The sequence below is a fragment of the Mus musculus genome, chromosome 14, assembly GCF_000001635.26.
Source record: "Mus musculus strain C57BL/6J chromosome 14, GRCm38.p6 C57BL/6J".
In the NCBI taxonomy this organism is placed as follows: Eukaryota; Metazoa; Chordata; class Mammalia; order Rodentia; family Muridae; genus Mus; species Mus musculus.
Genome location: NC_000080.6, coordinates 32,064,271 through 32,085,706, shown reverse-complemented (window position 1 = coordinate 32,085,706; position 21,436 = coordinate 32,064,271). Strand labels below are relative to the sequence as shown.

At 45.6% G+C, this 21,436-nt stretch overlaps 1 protein-coding gene across 6 annotated transcripts; it reads left to right on the top strand.

Annotated features, from left to right (window-relative positions):
- Nucleotides 1–14: 14 nt before the first annotated feature.
- Dph3 (diphthamine biosynthesis 3) lies at nt 15–5,190 on the top strand. Of its 6 annotated transcripts, NM_001284346.1 has the most exons (4): nt 15–297; nt 726–800; nt 2,461–2,538; nt 4,438–5,190. In NM_001284346.1, exons 1-3 carry the CDS (start codon nt 190–192, stop codon nt 2,524–2,526), a joined length of 249 nt encoding a protein of 82 aa, NP_001271275.1. In that variant the 5' UTR covers nt 15–189; the 3' UTR covers nt 2,527–2,538; nt 4,438–5,190. The 6 variants fall into 6 exon arrangements, 3 of the variants coding, with proteins under 3 accessions (NP_001271275.1, NP_758458.1, NP_001040898.1); NR_104303.1 differs by having other exon boundaries at nt 15–155; nt 2,461–5,190; NR_104304.1 differs by having other exon boundaries at nt 600–800; nt 2,461–5,190.
- Nucleotides 5,191–21,436: the final 16,246 nt, after the last annotated feature.

Below are 21,436 nucleotides of genomic sequence, written 5' to 3'. Positions count from 1 at the left end.
CACCATCTTTCCGGCGCTATCTCCATGGCGACCGCGACCGGGTCACCCTTTTGGCCGCGGCGGTAGAAGTTACGTCATCGCCTGTGCGTCCGGAAGTGACTGTTCCTGCGCCAGGGTGGACCGGGAAGACCGGGCCTTACCCTGCCTGGGCGCAGGTAGGCAAGCTGATGCGGTGCCGACCGGGTGACCATGGCGGTGTTTCACGACGAGGTGGAGATCGAGGACTTTCAATATGACGAGGACTCGGAGACATATTTCTACCCTTGCCCCTGTGGGGATAACTTTGCCATCACCAAGGTACTCTAAAGGGCCCGCCGGCGATCCCTCGAGCTTGCGCATTGTCGCTTCCGGTGTCCCTGGGAAGGCTCAGTTACCCACGTGTTCTTCCGAACCCCCGCCCCTAAAGTAGTAACCTAGGCTGTCTAGCATACAGGGTCGGGTTAAGGGCGCTGTTCTCCGTAGTCCCGCCCCTAAGTGTTTTTCTTTTTTTTCTATTTTTTTTTCCCCTGGGAGCTTCTTTGAAGAAGGGAACTTGATTTTGTACCCCAGGGTTTTGGAGGCGATCGAACCAATCTAATCTCCCTGTTTTTTTTTCCTAGATGACACTTGGGAGGAAAGTTCTTTGTGTTGTTACCCAACTAAAGACTTGCCCATAGACATAGGAGAGATTTATGGGAAGTTGACGAAAGGCTATGCTGACCATATGTTGTTTGATTGCGTTGTAGGAAGATTTGGAAAATGGAGAAGATGTGGCCACGTGTCCTAGCTGCTCACTCATTATAAAAGTGATTTATGACAAAGTAAGGGATATGTTAAAGGGGATGGGTGGTGTGAGCTAATGACAAGGGCCTAAAGGAGCCTGTCTGATAGAAAAGGGCGGAAGAGTGTTGGGTGTTGGTTTGTTTTTTGAGACAGGGACCTTAAGTAGCCCTGGCTATACTGGAACTCATGATGTGAACCAGGCTGGCCTTGAATTCACAGAGATCTGCCTTTTATGTAACTTATGATCACTTTGGAAAGGGCAATAAAGAAATTGCTTTGTAATGAAAATTGATGACTTAATCAGGAATGAAAAATTATGGTTATTTTAATTGATGTTCTTCCTTTTGACATTTCTCTTGTATTTAATATTTAGTTTGTTCAGAGCTCTAGGATATTTTTAGAAGATTGCATTTTATTGCTTGCCTAGCTTATGTACAGAATCTACCTTGTTTGAGATATAGTTCCTAGATGTAATGTTACAGTTCCATGTTCCTTTGTATCCATTAGGAATGGCAATAGAAAAGGGGTAAATATCTTTACTTCCCACCCAAAGCTCAGTTAGTGCTTTGGAGTCTAAGTACAGAATGTAACAGTCTAGAGGATAAATTCTAAAATGACTATAGGGTAAGTTGGACCAAAGCACAGAACTTTGTGGGAGAAGCAGGTGTTAATTTAGACAATAATAGAAATGTAATGATTCATTCTTATTTTAAAATGGTTTATGGAGCAAAGAACAATGGACAGACTAGGGACTGACTCCTTGGGAATCACACTGTAGAGGATGTGTAGTAACTGGGAAAGTTTTTGTGGTAGCTGGCATAAACCAGCATGAAAGATCAGAGTGTGAACTTCATTTACAAGTAGTTACTGTTGCAGGTATATGTTGGGAAACACACAAAGGCATTCTTTTTATTACTCATTTTGAAGAGGTTACATATTTGAATGACCAGATATTGATCTGAAATATAAAAACTTGATAGTTGTGATGTGTTTATTTCTGGGAACTGGTTGCTCCCTAGCTAAGATATTTATGAGACACTGCATATTAACTAATGACCTCAGGGCTAAACTTCAGTATACTTTTAGATTCTGGTTCTAGTGCTGACACCAGCTCTCTGTACAAAAATAAAGTGTTATTGGGTCTGGGGAGATGGATTAGAGGCTAAGAGCTTCCAAAAGGAGTGGCCATTTACATCTTCCACAGTGGTGGCTCACAGCCACCTGCAACTCTAGCCCCAGGGAATCTGGTGCCCTCTTCTTCCCTCACGGGCACCCCCCACACATGTGGGGTACATACCTACATACAAACAAAAAACCAAAAGTCTTTGAATGTTCCTTTGTTTCCAGTTGTGTCAACTGGGGTAGCTACTAATATCTATTAGGAAGACCAAGGGCTGAGGCCATACAGCACAGACCATCCCTGAGCAGCAGTTAGTTCTTGGTACGTAAGTCATAAAAATTTTAAACTAAATTTGTTGGCATTTTTATAATACTATAAATGGATTTTCCCCTAAATTTCACATCTTGATTTTTTTTTTCATTGCTAGCATTAAAAGAAAGAAAGAAGGAAAGAAAACAAGATGACAGAACAGTGAAAAAAACTAATAGCCAGATTGATTCTGTGGCCAAAGGAAAGTAATGTTAATGCATTTGTGAGACAAACACCCGGCGGCTAATAGCATTTCTTCTTCTTCTTAGGATCAGTTCATGTGTGGAGAAACAGTCCCAGCACCTTCAACCAACAAGGAGTTAGTTAAATGCTGAAGAGGCTCTCAGGTACCCACATCCTGAACCGTGGGGGCTGAGCCCAGGTGGATGGATCCAGTGCAGAGTTACCAACCTCCTCGATGGGCAGCCTCAGGGGTGTGATCTTCATCAGCCACTGAACTCAGCATGAAAAAGGGAGCCTATGACATGCCAGCCCTGGATTCCATACTGGGACTGGAAGGATTCCTAATTGTCCGTCTGAATTTAAGGAAGAGCCTTATTATAAACTGTGGTTTTTCCTTCAGTCGGCTGCATCATTTGAACATCTGGAAATTCATTTTCTGAAAATAACATCATCCGCCTCAATCCTGAGTGTCTTTTATTTTTTTAAGATTTATTATTTTATTCTTAATTGTGTGTGTATGTGCATTTGTGTGTGGGTACGTGCATATGAGTACCGTTGCCCAAGATGGATCTCCTGGAGCAGGAGTCCCAGGCAGTTGGGAGCCACCTGACGTGGATGCTGGGACCCAAACTTTGGTTCCCTGAAAGCACTACACATTCCTAACCTTGGAACCATCTTTCCAGCCCGTGATGGGAGCTTTTCAAAGATTACATTTTGACATAGTTTCTGAGGTGGTTCAGGTGAGGCCTTTCCTAGAAACATCTGCCTTTTCCAGAGCTGCACTTGCGGCTCATTCATCAGCCAGCCACCTAGGCTTGCCGTGACTGCGTTGTTCCTGTTCTCAGTCATTTCTGTTACTTTTCACGCGCCAAGTGCAGTCCTGGTATTAGACCGTAAGACCACAGTTTCTCTGTAGCTTCCAGTTAGTGAGGAAGGAGGGACGTCTGAAGTGACTTAGTAAAAGAGACACTGTTCTTTAATGCCTCGTGCATCCTTATGTCAGGACAGGTTAAAAGGAAACAGCCAAGTGAGGTACCTTAGCTGGCAGCAGCGCGAGGCGTGAAGCCTGCTAACTTGCCAAGTGAAAGTGCGTGAGTATTGCCAGCTGGAAACAAGTATTTCTGTATCAGGGCCTTTATTTCTTGAAAGGCCTGATGGGTTCATCTTAGACGGGCGAGGCTGATCCTATCTGTAGTGGTTGTAACGGGGCACAGTTTTGTGTCACCGTTAGTCTTAAGAAGTGCAGACGCTACAACAGGATGAGCTTGGAAGTGTGAGCTGGCTCTAAGACATGCCTGTGATGGCACACCTAGGAAGACTGCACATAACGGTACCCAAATCAGACATGCACCCCCGCTGCCCTGAAAAAAAGAAATATATGTCAAGAATGACTGTCTGCACTGCAGTCTGAGAGCATCCAGACGTTAGACTCAGTCAGAGGTTTGAAAGTTCTTTTGTAAACAGCTTTGCTGTGAATACGTAAAATACTTTTGAAAGTCCACCGCTTATCCAGCAGAGTGTTTGGGATATGGCTGCTGCAACTGAAAACAAGCCAGTAGGGGCTGGAGAGATGGCTCATGGGTTAAGAGTTCTTGCTGTTCTTCTAGAGGACCGGTGTTCAATTCTTAGCACCCACATAGCAGCTCACAACTATCTGGGGCTCCAGTTCCTGGGACTCTGATGCCCTCTTCTGCCCTCCATAAATACCAGGCATGCACATAGTTTACAGACATACATGCAGACAAAAGACCCATACAACTAAGTAATAATTTTTTTAAAAAAAGAAATGGCTAATAAATACATTGTATCCACTCATTGAAGGTTTGAATTAAAATATGTAACAGTGTATGGTTCTAGGCAGCCATTAGGCTGAGACTTAAGTTAAAAGTTGTCTGAAGTGTGTTGTACAGTACATGTCAGATTTCTTCCTTTGTTTGTGGGAGGTGGGAAGGCATTGAACCCAGAGCCTTGCTCACGCCGGGCAAGCCCTCCAGTACTGGGCTGCACCTTCAGCCAGCATAGTTTTCATACTGCTGTTTGGTGTCTCCCAAATTATCTTACAGAATGAAGCTACTGCTCAGACGGGCAGAGCAAGGTGATTCTGGGGAGGAGGAGCTGCCTGGGGAAACAGATGGTCTGTGCTCATGAGAGCGATGCTTTTGGAGATCTCACCAGCAGTCTCTGCTGCTGCGGTTGCTGCTGTATTCCACAGCAGACGTCTTCTGTGATCACAATGGAGCAGGAGTCCACATTCAAACGGCCCAGGAGAGAGAGAGCGCGAACAGACCGGGGATGAGTGCCTGGTAGGAGCGGGTGTGACTTTGTATTTAAAGCAACCAAGCAAGTTTATAAACTAGAAGAAATACCAGCTATTAACCCCGTATTAAACAGAAAAACCCAAGGTCATTCAGATGTGACTGGAATCCCAGACGTTTCCAGAGTACTCAGCTGACAGTTGGCATTTCAGATGTGATTCCTTGTCAGACCTTTTGTCAACCCAAAACTATGAGTGGACGCTTCATTTTCTTTCACAGCATCGCACTTTAGAGTGGAAAGTTTCTAGTTCAAAGGATCCTTTCCTTTCCTGCGAGTGCTTTCTCCCCCGAGGACTTTGAACTTGGGACTCCTCCTTTGTGTTCACAGAAGACCTACATCAATATATTCACATCTGCATTCAGACACAGCCAACAATTTTTTTTTAGTACTGCGTGGATCAGTTCATTAGAACGACTTGCATTGCCAAGCTAATAAAATGAGAACATGCAAATTCATGTTTTCTTGAAGCTTTTATTCGACCAAATACTAAAATTTTACGTTAAAAGGTTTTGGTGTCATGATTTTACATAAGGTAGAACTCTTAACTTTGGGCCATTGTAAATAGGTTTCTAGTCTAGGCGTTACAGTGGTTGAAATCTGGGCTGGATTTCCAGGTTTTTGGCCTCTCTCTTTCTTTCTTTCTTTCTTTCTTTCTTTCTTTCTTTCTTTCTTTCTTTCTTTCTTTCTTTCTTTCTTCCTTCCTTTCTTTCTTTCTTTCTTTATTTCATGTATGTGAGTACACTGTTGCTGTCTTCAGACACACACCAAAAGATGACATCAGATCCCATTACAGATGGTTATGAGCCACCATGTGGTTGCTGGGAATCAAACTCAGGACCTCTGGAAGAGCAGTCAGTGCTCTTAACCACTGAGCCTTTTAACCACTGAGCCTTTTAACCACTGAGCCATCTCTCCAGTACCTTGGCCTCTTAAGGAACTGAAATTAAGGCTTATTGCAAAAGTAGCAAGGAAGCCATTGTCGTGACTAGAAAGGAGGCCACGTGGGGCAGCATCCCGAAGAGCTGCAGATTATTGTTGGGGGCTTCTTAGGGTCCAAGAAGGGGGAATTTGGTTAGGAGCAAAATATTTTGGATGGTTCTCTGTTTTGATTGACAGGTTCGATTATATAATCACTTCTCTCCTGTGCTTGTCTCCCAGATGTATGTGACTTTAAACATTACACTGACTGCTCTGTAGTAAGAAGAAGGTAAAACAGGGGATCATCACTGACAGACAGTTCACTCAGGGACAGCTTGTTTTGTTGTGCACCCCAAACTGGTTCAGGCCACGTTGAGATGGTTGCAGGGTAGTGTTGTAGAAATGTTTAATTCCGGTCCAGGGTTTCTACCCCACCTTTGACCATTTAGTTCCTGGATAAAAGAAACACACAACTTTTAGATTTACAACAAGCCTTAATCAGCACTAGAGCTGGGCAGATATCTACCTGCTATGCTATTAAAATCTATTTCCTATCAATATCCCTGAGTTACTACTACGTTTCATCTGAGCTGCTCTTAACTCCAATTGGCCAGCTCTCAGGGCCATGTTTTTTTTTGACTCCTAACCCATGGTGTCTTTTCTCTGTTGTGGTCCTCTTCCCATGCCCCCAGGCCCAGGAACCCTAAAACCTGCCTATGTCTCTTCAGCCCAGCTATTGGCTGTCAGCATCTTTATTTACCAATTAGAAATAATTGGGGGCAAGGTCAACAGTGACACTTGGGTCTATGTACAGACTCTCTTGTGCAGACTTTTGTCTCTGCAGCAACCAGACCGCACTTAGCATTACAATACATAGCAGAAGACCAAACCTCAACAATTCCCTTTTCTAGTCCAATAAAAGGCTCCTTTTCTCTAAGATATAAATTGAATACAATTATAACAATTATGAAAATTATAAAGCATGGTATACATTTATAGCATCCAGAACATTATATTTGGCAATACAGATAAAGTATTTTATCATCTATCCTAACTTAATGAGTTTACAATTCTGTACTAAATCATCTTTGATTTTAACTTGTATTACCATCTTAAAACCATCTATTAAAATCCAGAACACCTGGGGCTGGAGAGATGGCTCAGTGGTTAAGAGCACTGACTGCTTTTCCAAAGGTCCTGAGTTCAAATCCCAGCAACCACATGGTGACTCACAACCATCTGTAACAAGACCTGATTCCCTTGTCTAAAGACAGCTACAGTGTACTTACATATAATAAATAAATCTTTTTTAAAAATGTGTTTAAAAATCCAGAACACCTTAAGTTTAATTGTGAGACTATAACTATCTAGTCTTCAACCCCACCAGAGATTCGAGAATGAATAAATATTATTTGAGTATGCAGGAAGCACAGGGACTCAGCTTCTAAAAATCATAGAAGTAACATAGATAGCTTAAGGCTTGAACAGTCCTACATTTTTTTTTTATGACATTGGAGCATCTATCTTCAGCCTTTCATCCCAGAACATCTGACAGGCCTTAAATGAAGCAGGAATTATGAAGGACTAGCTTACTCTGACTTGGCAGAGCTTAGCAATCGACTATCCTATGTCTCTTTGTGCTTTTTGGACAGCATTCTGTCTGCAGATAAAATTGGGACATTTCCCCGCAGTGGCTAGCTTGCCACAATTGGAGCAACTCTATATGGAGGTTATTGATGCTCATCATCTCCCTTGAAGTGGAATGGGGTGCTGTCAGGACCTTGGCTAAGTGTTCTCCACGCTGAGTTGTGGGGTTGGAGACAGCAAACATTAATTAAGTTGGACATGAAGGAGACCTTTCTGTTTGGTAAAGTATCAAATGTTATTAGTTACCCCCAAATGGATAAATGGTATCCAGTCAATCAATAAGCAGAAAACATTTTGTTGCTGTTTATAAGAGCTAATCCTAATATACATGGGAGTGGGGTGTGGGGAGTGTGGGAATAGGGGGAGGAATTTGGGGTTTTCTCTTGAGACAAGGCCTCACTGTATAGCCCTGGCTAGCCTGGAACTCACAGATCTGCATTCCAATGCCTCCTGGGTGCTGGGATTAAAGGCCACCATTTACAGCTTGCTTTTTTTTTTTTTCCTTTTTTTTTTTTTTTTTTTTTCCGAGACGGGGTTTCTCTGTATTCTCTGTATAGCCCTGGCTGTCCTGGAATTCACTCTGTAGACCAGGCTGGCCTCAAACTCAGAAATCTGCCTACTTCTGCCTCCCAAGTGCTGGGATTGAAGGTGTGCGCCACCACGCCCGGCTCATTTACAGCTTTTTATTTTACTATTTTCCTGACAGGATTTCACTATTTACTTTTTCCCTCAGAGGAGAGTTTTCAAAAACTAGAATTATATCACAGAAATCTTAAAAACCAAAGCAGGAATGATATTTTTAGACGAAAACCTGAAAGGTATGTGTGGATCGTTAAGGAAAGGCTGTCCCATTCTCTGTGGATGCTATCAATGGCTGCCCCATTCTCTGTGGATGCTATCAATGGCTGTCCCCTATCAATGGCTGTCCCGTTCTCTGTGGATGTTAGTGGATGGCTGTCCCGTCCTCTCGCCAACTCTCTCACCTTACTCATCAGCATTTTAAAGGAATTACCATGTGGTCATAAGGAGGCAGAAGGAAGGCCTGACCTTGACCAGATGGTTCCTGTTTTTCTTGTTGCCCACGTGCTCTTAGCCCATCTGTGTGCTCAGCAGGTCAGTGCCAGGGGCAGAGAGGCCAAAGAGATAGCGGTCACCTCAATTAGCCTTGGTTTCTCTACTGTGAAACAGTAATAAGGGAGTTGAAGAAATGATTGTTTAAATCTTTCTCTGCTCTGTTCTGATGTGACTTTGAGTAGGCTATTTCCAACGGATTTCCATTCTTGGGCCATGTTCTGAGGTAGGGGAGAGAAAATGAAGTGTATGCAATCTCACTGCGGCCTGTAGGTGGAGCCAGAGCTCCACTGGACTCCTGTGTGATCTGCTCAAGGCCAGGTCAGCTTCAGCAAGACCTGCACACCCAAAAAATATCTTTGGGCCCATGTGTTCTTATTCCCAAGAGGCAGTTTACTTAATGCGAATCTCTGGTCAACTGACATTCTCTGGACCTTCATCCTGAGGCCTGGAGCAAACAGCCCTGTAGTTACTACTGGCTTCAGTGATATCTCCCAATGTTTATGTCTCAATGTCCCAAAGGCTATCAGGGCTACTCTGTTATAAACTGGCACTGCCCAACATGGCGACCCTAAGAACCATGTGGCTTTTACCACTCAAATGATGTTAAGAAGTCAGTTCCTCCATAGTCAAGTAGACATTCACACAGACTGTGACTTGTGGCAGCTGCTGTGGCTGCAGGGGCCTTTCTCTCCCTGGGAGGCTGTGGAAACCTTGGGAGGTGGAGTGTGGTTAGAGGAAGAACACTAGAGCGTGGCCTTAAAGAGGACCTGGTTCTTCCCCTCCCAGTTTCCTGGCTGCCACAAGCAGATCAGCTCGGCTCCTGCCGTGATTCTCTGCCTTAACCACAGGCCCAGAAACAAGAGTCAGACGAGCACAGACCAAACCCTGGGAACCCATGAGCCAAAGGAGATCTCCCCTTCTTCTCAATTGTTTCAGGTGTTCACCACAGAGAGGAGGCTGCCAATACAAGCTCTACTATGTGGAACACAGTAATAGGCACTAGGAGAAACTGTGTTATTAATGCTGACACCCCTACACTCAAGGGGTTCAGGGAGTTCTGTCCTGCCCTGCCACTGCACACACACACACACACATTCACACACAGATGCACACTCAGACATAAACACATACAAGCACACAAACTCACACATACATATGCATACTCACACAAAATGCACATACATACACAGAGATTCACACACACACACAGAGTCACACATAAAGACTCACACAAATTCACACACATTCTCACACACAAATACATATATCCACACAAATTCACACACATACACAGATTCACACACATGCACACTCACACATAAAGGCACATACACACAAATTCACATATTTGCACACATACACACTCACACATAAAGGCACATACACACAAATTCACACATTTGCATCCTCACACACTCACACACACGCAAATACACACACATACATGCACACACAGAGGGGAGCCTCTGTGTGTTGTTTTGGAATCCAGTAATTTGCCATTCATCATCTCATTGCAAAGTAGGAGACCTGATTACAAGGTAGGTGCCTGATGGGCACCGGAGAAGCTATGCTGCAGTCACGGCCTCGCAGAAGAGATGATGCCAGCTGTCAGCACCCAAGGATACCTCCTATGTGCAGAGGTGACTGGCCACAAATGCCTTAGGATGAATTCTAGCCTGGTGGAGGGAAGCACTTAAAAACATGCCCTTGCTGCAAGTGCAGACAGCCCCCATTTCCATCTGTTGTGCTCACTGGGGTCTGTGTGTCCTTTTACTCAAGGGGATGAAGGCTCCACTGACCTGGGGTGGTCGGTGCTCTCACTGTCACACATCTTGGTGTGCTTTAGAGAAGAGATCTGTTATGATTTGAGTATGAAATGCTCCCCAAGTGTCAGGTTCAGAGGGGTTAGTGATCAGACAATAAATTCTGAGAGCTCGACCTGATTAACGGAGTTGTCCCTTGATGCGCGATGGGAAAGTCGTGAAGAGCAGGTACAGCAGAAGTGGGGATAGTGGAAGCTACACCCTGCCCTGGCCCTTTGCTAGAACCCTCTTTCTCTGTTTCCTGCCTGCAATGAGGTGAACAAGCTTCTCCATCACACACGGTGTCGGGTGTGTGCTCTACTCAAACACACAGGGCAAAACTCTCTAAGACCACGAGCCAAAACAAACTGCCCTTCCCTAACTTGTTCTTGCCAGGGCGGGGGCGGAGGCGGGGGCGGGGGCGGGGGCGACCACAGCATTAAAAGCGGTACTGCAGACAGGCCCTCATTCTCAGCAGGATGTCCTATCCCAGTAGCTCCTGCTTCTCTTCCTAGATCTACAAACAGTGGAAAGACTTCACTGGTGATGTTAGGGTGGGACCAGCCCTATGGTGGACTGCGTGCCCTGCAGTAGGATTTCAGAGGCAATTGGACAGCTGTGCCCTGTGGCCTTGAGTAGGAGAATAGATGCTCAGGGCATCAACTTGTGAAGCTGGGGAAGAGACACAACCGAGGAGGGCTGTACTATGATGTTCACGTTGGGTTTGCCTGGCAGCAGCCTCGGGTGAGGTCTTGGAAGCAGGTAGTTTGAGAGCAAGAGATGAGTTTGAAAAGCAGGAGTGTGGGGGTGGGGATCACAGGGCCAGAGGAAAAGCTAGATTATTAAGGTCACCACCCAGCTCTGCTGCGCCATCCTGAAAAGTACACAGAATGCACCCAGAATTACCTGAAAGAAAGAGACTGGGTGTCTGCTGAAAACCTGTGTGTTGAAGGTTTGCTCCCCAAGGTAGCAGGAGCCAGAGGTGGGACTTTTAGGAAGGGATTGGATCATGGCGGTTCTGGCTTCATCAACAGATTAATCCATCCATGGCTTCACAATGTCAGGACCTGCTGGGAGGTGCTGGGAACTCAGGAGGCAGGAGGCAGTTGAAGGGGATTGGTCTTGGAGTTACGGCCTTGGAATGGTTTCTTGTCCTGGCCCCCTCCCCTCTGCTTCCTGGCCAGCATATGGTGAACAGCCTTGTTCCACCATGTTCTTCTACCATGCTGTTCTGCCTTACCACAGGCCTGATACAACAGAGCCAGCCACCCATGGGCTGAGGTCTCTGAAACCAAGTAAGTCCTTCTTTCTTTCAGGTGGCTTTCTCAAGTACTCTGCTAAAGCAATAAAAGGCTGACAAACACAGTTGCTGCATGAACTGTTCCGCCTTCAGAGAACACCCAGGGCAGAGTGCAGGTGACCCTGGGCTCTGACCTAGAGGAAATCTGAGCCAGCACAGAACTCGGTGGCCCTGCTGCTGGCAAAGGATGTGCAGGGAGTGTGCTGCCATCTGTGTCTGCCGTGCTTACTAAACCGTACAGTCAGACTATAAATGGCGTGGTCCCAGGGTGGCCAGTGTGCCCCGGACCCAGGGGAGATATGCGTCTCCTGTGCAGCCTCTGGAAGAATCCATTTTGCAGTGAGAGTGAAAGCTGAGCTCCCACAGAGGAGTTGGGATCCTCACTAAAGTTTATGTGGTCTGTGTGCTGGTGGTGAAGCTGATGTGAGTCCCAGGGGTCAGCTGGAGGTATGGCAGAGTTGGAGGAAGCCACAGGCCTCTCCTGAAGCACTTCCTCAGCTCCCTGTCTGTAGAGAGGTAGACATGCTCCTCTGCCTCTATTCCTACACTTCGATGGTCTACTCAAGGGCACAGGGCATCGGAGCCAACCTCTGCCGTGTACTGTGCTGACTTCCTTTAGCCTCTCGTTTCCTGATGGCATTAGGATGCCTGTCCTGTGCCCTAACTTGGCCTTTGAATGACATTAGTCATTGTGTTGGCTGGATATCAGTGCTGTCCCAGAAACTACTCTGCAGATTCTGAATATGTAATGTTGCCCTGGGTAAGGTGACAGCCAGCAGATTTTGTAACAGTCAAGAGTATCTGTCATTCTCCTCCCCAGCAACCAGGCTCCATTAGCTTGAGCAGGGTTCTTGTGGCCAGGCACGTTATCTGAGCTGTCACCATCCAGCTCTGCCGCCTTCGCCTTCGCCTGAATGGCAGGAAACGCATGGGTGGGCCTTGTCAGTTCCCTTGTTACTGGCATCACTCTGATGTTCAGCCATGAGCCCTGTGGCTATGAGTCACCGAAGGAGAGAGGCTGCCTGAACATCTCTGCCAGATTTTGGAAGAGCTTTGCTAGAGACAGAAGAGTCTTTGGATCTGCCCCTACTCCTGTCCCCTGTGCTCCTTGAGTGGACTGCAACTTAGAGCCACCTGGCAGGGCTAATGTGCATGCCTGCCACTTTAGCTGGGGTGCAGAGCCTGTGTCAGATAAATCCAGGGAAAGAAAAAGACATCAGCCACTGGGCCTGGCTTTGAAATCCTGTCCCTACTTAACACAATGGAACTGACATCAGTCAAAGCTGTGCTGTAACTGACAGCAAGATGAGGCCACAGTGTCTAGTTTGCTTCCTGTTGCTTGGTCCCCAGGGCAGTAATATTCAGAGGGGTTCTGGCTTCATTAACAGATTAATCCATCCATGGCTTCACAATGTCAGGACCTGCTGGGAGGTGCTGGGAACTCAGGAGGCAGGAGGCAGTTGAAGGGGATTGGTCCTGGAGTTACGGCCTTGGAATGGTTTCTTGTCCTGGCCCCCTCCCCTCTGCTTCCTGGCCAGCATATGGTGAACAGCCTTGTTCCACCATGTTCTTCTACCATGCTGTTCTGCCTTACCACAGGCCTGAAACAACGGAGCCAGGCAGCCAGCCATGGACAGAAATAAACTTTCCTTCCTTTCAGTTGACTCTCTCAAGTACTGTGTTGCAGCAGTGAAAAGCTCGCAAACATGGAGAACCACCCTGTTTTAAACGTTTATTTGCCTTATACTTCCAGGTCGGTCCATCGAGAAGAGAAGTCAAGGCCGAAACTCAAGGCAGACAAGGAGGTGGAAGCAGAAACTATGGAGAAACATTGCTTGCCAGTTTGCTCGCTGGCTCATGCTCAACCAGCTTCCACCTGCCTAGGCACAGTGCCACCCACAGTGGGCTGGGCCCTCCTACATCAATCAAGATAATCTCTTAAAGACATGGCCACAGGCCATTTTGATCTCTGCAGTCTCACAGTTGGGACTCTCTTTTTCCAGGTGACTTTAAATTGTGTCAAGTTGACAATAAAAACTAACCAGTACAACATTTAAGCAAAGACAAAAGCAAGACCACAGGCCACCTGTAAGTAGTCTAGTCTGTGGGCAAACAAAAGTGGTGTTTCCCAATTAATTATGGGTCTAGCCCTACTCTACTCCCCCACAGCCTCCCAGACTAAGATAATTAAGATGCTCTGTCACAAAATTGTTCTGTTGCACAGCATGGAACTCAGAGTAAGACGGTTTGTCCTTATCCTTGTAATGATGTGAAGTCATGGAACACAAATGGTCACCTGAGAAGCCTCCCTTGATACCTTCCTATGAGACACTCACAGCACCCCATGGTGTGTGGTCTTCCTCATTTTAGCAAGCACCAACAAACCCGACTTGGATGGATCATTGACTGTGTTCCTGGTGGTACTGGCTGGTGGATGTGCATCCCGGGGAAGGTGGCCAGGTACTGATTAACTCCACACAAGGAGGTTGAAAGCATTCCCTGGGTGCCTCCGTTGGTTGGTTCCTAACTGCAGGTGATACTTCTGTCTTCCTCCTCCTCATTTCAGCCTCTGTTCTGAAGGACACTTCCCTGGGGGCTTAGACTCAACTGACTTGAGGATCAGGTAAAAATGGAGCCTCGCCTCTTCTCTACAATGATTTCTTCACAGATGGTTCTGCGGCCTGTCTTTCCTTGTAAGTGCTGACTATAAGGCATAATAGCCTTCAGCCAATCAGAGATAAGAGGTGGGTGGGCAGTGTTCTAACCTGCTTCTCATTGGTTGGTTAGTTCTGGCACATGTTCTGTGAAACCTTAAGAGTATGGAGACACAAATCACAGTGTTCACAACGCCCTTGCATTGGCCTTTCTTCCCTGCCTGTTCCATTCCCCATATTCTCTCACTCTTGCTTCCTGGGATTACCTTCCAAATAAACCATCTGCCCCAACCCCTGTTCAGACTCTGTTATAGTTTGAGTGAAACATTTCTATGAGGCTTATGTTTTTAATGTGCATTCCTTAACTGTTGGTGCTGGGGGTGGGGTGGGCTTGTAGCACCTTTAAGAGGGGAGGTCTAGCTGCTGTAAGTGGATCATGAGGAGTGGGCCTTTGAAGGTCAACTCACTTGCTCTCTGTTTCCTGGTTTGCTATGATGTGAACAGCCTCTGCCATGCACTCCAACTGCTGGCACTGGTTGCGTATGCCTTTAATCCCAGCACTTGGGAGGCAGAGACAGGTGGATTTCTGAGTTTGAGGCCAGCCTGGTCTACAGAGTGAGATCCAGGACAGTCAGAGCTACACAGAGAAACCCTGTTTCGAAAAAACAGAAAACAAAACAAAAAACCCCAAACAAACAAACAAAAAAAAGACACCCCGACAATGTCATCTCTTTTAAAGGAAAACATTTAATTTGGGGATTGTAATGTAATGAACAAGATGTAAGGAAACAATACCATGGATGAATGTAATCATGGAAACCAAGCCTAGAGTGTGTGCATGATAACGTTGAAGTAAGGTAAATGCCTGATGAAGTAATGTGTGAAGGCCTTAATTAAGTGTAGCTTAAATACCCTGGTCTGGCCATCGCAACTCAGTCGCTCCTAGAGTCCCACAGAGATGCCGTTGTGCTGAGAGATCGAGTCCACCAACTTGGATGCCCACTACCGAACGAGACAAGCCTGCACACGTTGAGAACCTTGCCCGACATGCAGCCATCAAACCAGGCTACGACATTGGCCCAGACAGGAGGTCAGTGAAGTATGTGTGTGAAAGAATGTGATCCCATTTTGCTATTTGCTATTTATGAATAAATAAGATGTTATAACCAGACCTCCGAGTCCGAGGCTTCCTTCTTGCCTCTGTCCTCAATCCTGACTCATTACAGGGATGGCTAACAGTTTCAGAGGTTTAGTCTGTTATCTTCATGGTGCAAAGCATGGTAGTGTGCAGGCAGACATGGTGCTGGAGGAGCTGAGAGTTCTACACCTTGATCTGCGGGCAGCAGAAGGAGATCGTGACACACTGACCATTCTTGAGCTTCTAAGACCTCTAAGCCTGTCCCTAGTGACCTACTGCCTCCAGCAAGGCTAGACCTACTCCAACAAGGCCACACCTCTTAATAATGTCACTCCCTATGGACCAAGCATTCACACACACACACACACACACACACACACACACACACACACACACACACACACGAGTCTATGGAGGCCATCCGTATTCAAATCACCACACCACCTATCTCTACCACCATTTCCTTCCTACAGAATATTTGAGCCATAATGTTGGCTGGAATTGTTTTTTCCTCCAGCTCCAGCCAGCAGTTCTCAAGCTCTTAGTCCTAGAAACTGGTTCAGGGCAGGCACAGGCTACTCTGTCAGAGTGATTGAACTGTTGCAGTGATTTGGGATATAGGCAGCTCGACCTATGGATGCTTTCGTAGAGATGGCTTAAAGAAGGCTATGTGTATCTTGTTACTCTTTGATAATGAGATCTCTTTCCCTCTCCTTTGAAGTGGGCTTGGCCTGTCATTGCCTTGGAAACCAAAGAAGATGGAAGACTACATCAGAGGATGGTGGCTTCCCTTTGTGGTCTTTGATAGGACTGTTTTTTTTCTCTAGACATGTTGAGCTACTGTGTTGAGAAATGGACTCCCCTGCTATAGGGACCCAAGGAGCCCTAAGAAGATGGGAAGGAAAGGACCCAACTTCACCTAGCATTCTAGATATTTCTAATAGCAAATGCATCAAGGGACTTGTTCATTTGCTTTTCCAGATTAGATCAGCCAGGGAGCACTAAGTGATACCAGTTGGTAGCGCATGGATCAGAGTAATCAACCCCAACTCAGCCCATATTGTGAGCCATGATAAGGAAGCAGTTATTTTAAGGGAGCTTGTCATACAGCAGTAGGTAACTCCAATGCTGGGGTGAAAGGACATGAGATCTGGAATTGTTTCAGCCACACAATGAGAATCTAAATGCCCCCAGAAAGTGATCAAGACAAAACTTTCAAAATTTGATCTCAGACAAGAGCCCTCTGGTGTCTGAACCCAGACCTGTAACTTTCTTCCTTTTCCATTCTACTTCATTATAGATACAAAAGGAAGTGACACGCCTCCTCCAACAAGGCCACTCCTTCTAATGCTTCCCAAACAGTTCCACCAACTGGAGACCAAGCATTCAAATATATGAACCTCTGGGGGCCACTCTCATTCAAACAACCACAGAGAAGGGTGGGGAAGATGGTGGTGGGGGAGAAGGACACTGTAGGCACAGGACATCGAAACAGACAAGAGGAGGTATGTGAAAATGAGAACAAGCTCTAGTTCAGAAGGGTGCCCTGGACATAGAGAGGAGAGGAGATTTTAGGGAGGTTGTATGGTCTGAATGTGAAGTGCCTATCTTAACCTCGTATGTTTGATACTTGATTCCTAACAGGGTCCTCCTTTAGGAGACTGTGAGTCCCAGCAAGAAGTGTTTCACTGGGAGAATGTCCTTGGATGCTGTGTCTTGCTCTGATCCCCTCCTGTACTCCTTCTCTGACTCCTGTTTACCATGAGGCAAACAGCTGTCCTCTGCTACCCGCCTCTGCCATTGGAGCCTTCTGCTTGAGTACACAGGGTCAAGCAAGCATGGACTACACCCTCAAAGAAACCCATTCTCCTTTAGGTTGTTTCTGTTGGGTGTTTTGCAACAAAAAGTAGCTAGCACAGAAAGGAAGGGTGTGTAGGCAAGCAGGGTTAGTGAACCCACACTGCTCTGACTGTGGTGGGCAGTCATTGAAGAGGGCTCAGGGAGGAAGGCTTTAACAGTCCACAGAAGGTCTCATCAAGACTTTTGGCAGTGCTTCAGTGTATGAATCCGAGGTTCAAGGGCAAGGCCTGTGCTGTACCTGGGAGCAATCAGTACACAGGTAGATGGATGGTTACAGCACAAAGATGTGCCTACTGGACATCCCCTCAGGACAACGTTGGAAACATAATCACTTTTACAAGTCTAGAGCTATTTTGCATCTTACTTGGCAAATGCACGCAAATTCTCATTCAGTTGCTTTCCTGTAATTGTTTTTGAAGTAGCCCTTCCTTCCCAGAAACCAGAGACTACACGTTCAATACTCTCTCACTTTGCCCTGACAGAAAATGCAGTGAAGATTGAGGCTTCACAATTTTCTGATTTGTGGGTGATGCATCAGGTTTTCCAAGCCAACAGCACAGAAAATACCACAAGATCACCGTTGGCATCTAACAGATACTCCTAGGTAGTCATTGCTTTGTAATCTGGAAAGCCATCCTCAGAATTAGAGTTCATTCTGGAAAAGCCTTATAATCCAGGCTGCTAACATTAAATATGTCATCTAGCACCCTGGCTTTGCCTTCAGCAGACCACCCACAGCACAGCTGTCGAGATTGCAGGACAATGCACATTCCCTGGAACCAGGCAGATGTGGTGTTCTGCAGTTCATAACAACACAGGGAAGGGGAGAATTAGAACCAAAGGCTTGGAAGATTTTATCTTAAGCAACCTGCCTTGTGGACAAAACCTGAGAAAACACTGGACACTACCTTGGAATGGTTCTCTTCCTGTTATTTGCAAACAGTACCTAGTGGTCTGTCCTTGTTATTTTAAGTGGAACACACCTTTAATCCCAGCACTCGGGAGGCAGAGGCAGGCGGATTTCTGAGTTCAAAGCCAGCCTGGTCTACAAAGTGTGTTCCAGGACAGCCAGGGCTATACAGAGAAACCCTGTCTCAAAAAACCAAAACCAAAACCAAAACCAAAACCAAAACCAAAACCAAACCAAACCAAAACAAAACAAAACAACCCCCCCCCCCCTAAAAGGAAGCTTCTCAAGTGAATTCCTTAGTTGTTTGCTCTAGTTACATATCTTGAAAGAAGAAAACCATCAGAAACCCCAGTAAAACTCCCTCACTTTTATATTTAAATGTTTTTTTATTTTAAATTGTATGTATGGGTGAATACACATGCCCTCAGAGGTCAGAAGAGAACATTGGATCCCTTGGAGTTAGTTACAAATGGCTATGGGCTGCCTGCTATGTGTTCTGAGAGCCAAACTTGGGTCATCTCTTAAGAGCTCTTAACCAGCAAGTGCTCTTAACCACTGAACCATCATTCCATCCCCTCCCCTATTTTGTAAACCCTAATTGCTTGCTTTTTATGTTTCTTCTAAGATTCTTATAGAAACAGGAATAGAGTTTGCTTGATTTTCATGTGTGGATTATGTCCTAATTATGGACCTATTGCTGTGGAGAGACACCACAACCATGGCTACTCTTATAAAAGAAAGCACTTACTTGAGACTTGCATTCAATTTCAGACATTCAGTCCATTATCATCATGGTGGGGAGCATGGCAGCATGCAGGCAGCCAAGGTGCTGGAGGAGTAGCTGAGAGTTCTACATCTGGATTTGCAGGCAGCAGGAAGAACCGGCTACTGGTCCTGGCTTGAGCTTTTGAAACCCCAAAGTCCACTCTCAGTGACACATTTCTTCCAACAAGGTCACACATCCTAGTCCTACTCAAAGTAATGCCATTCCCTGATGACTGAACGCTCTGATATATGGGCCTATGGGGACCATTCTCATTCAAGCCACAGTAAAGAAATAGATCTTCAAAGTAAAAGCCAACAGGGCTGGTGAGTAGAAAGTTAAATGCATAGCTAGGTACAGTGACTTGTGTCTATAATCTCAGCATTTGAGAAGGATCCCTGAAAGTTCAAAGCCAGCCTGGGCTACATACTGAATTTTAGGCTAGCCTGAGTTACAGAGAAAGACCCTCAAAAAAAATGAGTAAAATAATTTTAAATTACAGGTATCTGTGATCCATTGCACCAAGTATCTTACCTTTAGATTGAGCGTGGCTAGGCAGTGGTATTTCTTAAGCCCCAGTTGGCCATTCTGTTACTTGCATCTAAACTCATGCAAATGAATGCACCTAATTTTGGTGCGTCCTAAAACAACATGGGCCTTATTTTTTGCCCATTTCTATTTGGAGGGTAACTGTTTTTATCTTACTTTCTTTGTAAACCAAGGAGGCAGTTAGGTGAGGAGGTTCTCAATGAAGGTCTTGAAACCAGTTCACCTTGAGTTTGTTATCCAATTCCAGCACCTTCTAGTTGAGTGGTCGTCAGAAAATTTAACCTATGAAAGCCTTGATCCTCAACTCTAAATTAGAGAATGTGAAATGGGAGTAATAATAGGAACTACTTTAATTTTTTATTGGGTGTTTGCTTAGCACAGGCATAGCCTGGAGGGCTGTCATCATTGGCTTTTCTGATGATAGGTACAGATGCTTAGTGATGCTGTCTGTTGCCCAACAGTGATGCCTTCATTTTTTCCTACATGACTTTTTCTTTGAAGTCTTAAAATGTCATTTTTTCTGTAGCTCACTTTCTCTTCCATGGCCAACTCTATAAAGTCTTGTAACCAGCCCTTGGGTGAGTGCCGAAGTAGAACTAAGGAAGTGTGGTCTGTGTCTTTGTGAAAAAGAAGCCTACTGCTTGTTCTGAAAGATAGTTTCTGTAAAAGTATCTTTTATTTGCCAGATGCGATTACTGCTGAATAAGCTCACCCTTTCTAAGTCTTACTGAACTCTGGCTGTCTGGTTCAACTCAGCTTTTCTGGCCAAAAACTCCTCTCCAAGCTGACTGATTCAAACTGGCTTCTCTTGGCTTCTGGCTGAATTGCTCTGCTTGGTCTCAAACTAATTCTGGTAATCTTTTCTAATTTTCTGGCTCCTTCTCATTCTCTGGTTTATTCTGTCTTTACCTGCAACCTGTCTGTGTAAACCTGTCCCGGTAAAACTACTCCCTTCTCTCTCTGCACTGTTCTCTTAAGTCGCCTCTCTTTCATGTCTGTTCTCAAGAGGATTGGGTGTATACTATCTATGACTCATTCAGTCAAATCTTTCTCTGATTTGTCACTTTGTCTGCCCCTCAGTTAGATGTCACTTTCAAACATGGCTGCTTCCTTCTACAAACTAACTTTACCTTCATCGTTTAGGATTAAAGGGGTTACTAAGGGCATGCCTGTATTTCAGCCAGAGGGATTAAAATGGTCTATTTCCATTTGGATCATACAGACCTAGAAAATCTTTGGATGTGATCCCTTGCCTGAGCAGCCATGTAGCTGAATTAAAATTCCTCTACAGGTTTCAAAGTGAATGGTCTAATAACATGGACAAAGTGTCCAATTGCATCTGTAAGGCAATAGCTATCTAGGATGTTACAGGTGGGGATGATAGGTGGTGAGAGGAGGGTTCTGAAGACCTGACCAGCTATGAAGGTAGTGCCTAAACCTGTCTGTGAAGAGGTATCATTGTCAAGGGCACAGAAGCAGAACCATCACCAGGTAAACCAGCCCGCCATTTAGAGCTGTGGTAGGCCTTCCATGGAGAGTGGTCAAGGAAGGGAGCCCCCACTGAGTAGTAAGAGCAGGAGCCTCCATTTGCCACAATGAACATCTGATGGGGGAAACCAAAATGCTCCAGCCTAAAAGTCTACAGGCTTCACATGTGGCTTCCCTAGAGTCTTCAGGTCTATTACATATGCATGCCAATGGGAGATCACAAGATGTCAATCACACTGGCAAGTGTACATGAATGGTGGAGAGGGTTGGAGTGCTTTGGGACTGGCTATGAGTTTGGGAAGAGGACAGTACCTTGGCAGTTGAAGAGGGATGCTGTGCTGGGATGTAACAGGCAGGAGGCACTTCAGGTTTGGCCATGAAACATGTTATATAGTTCAGGGCTGGTGAGGTTTGCTTGGCCTTACATGGTCCTGGCTGCAAGCCCTGCTGTTGAAGTCCCTTTTCTTGGCTGGGCTCTGACCCTTTGTTTTGAAGTCTGGCTAGGTTGGATGCCAGGGGTCAGGTTTTTACAGTGAGGCATAGAGTATTGCTCTTCCTCACATAACAGCTTGTATCTGATCTCCTTAGGTCCTGAATGCAGAGGGGCTATGTGGGTGTGCAGGGCTGTGCATCCTGCCCTTTG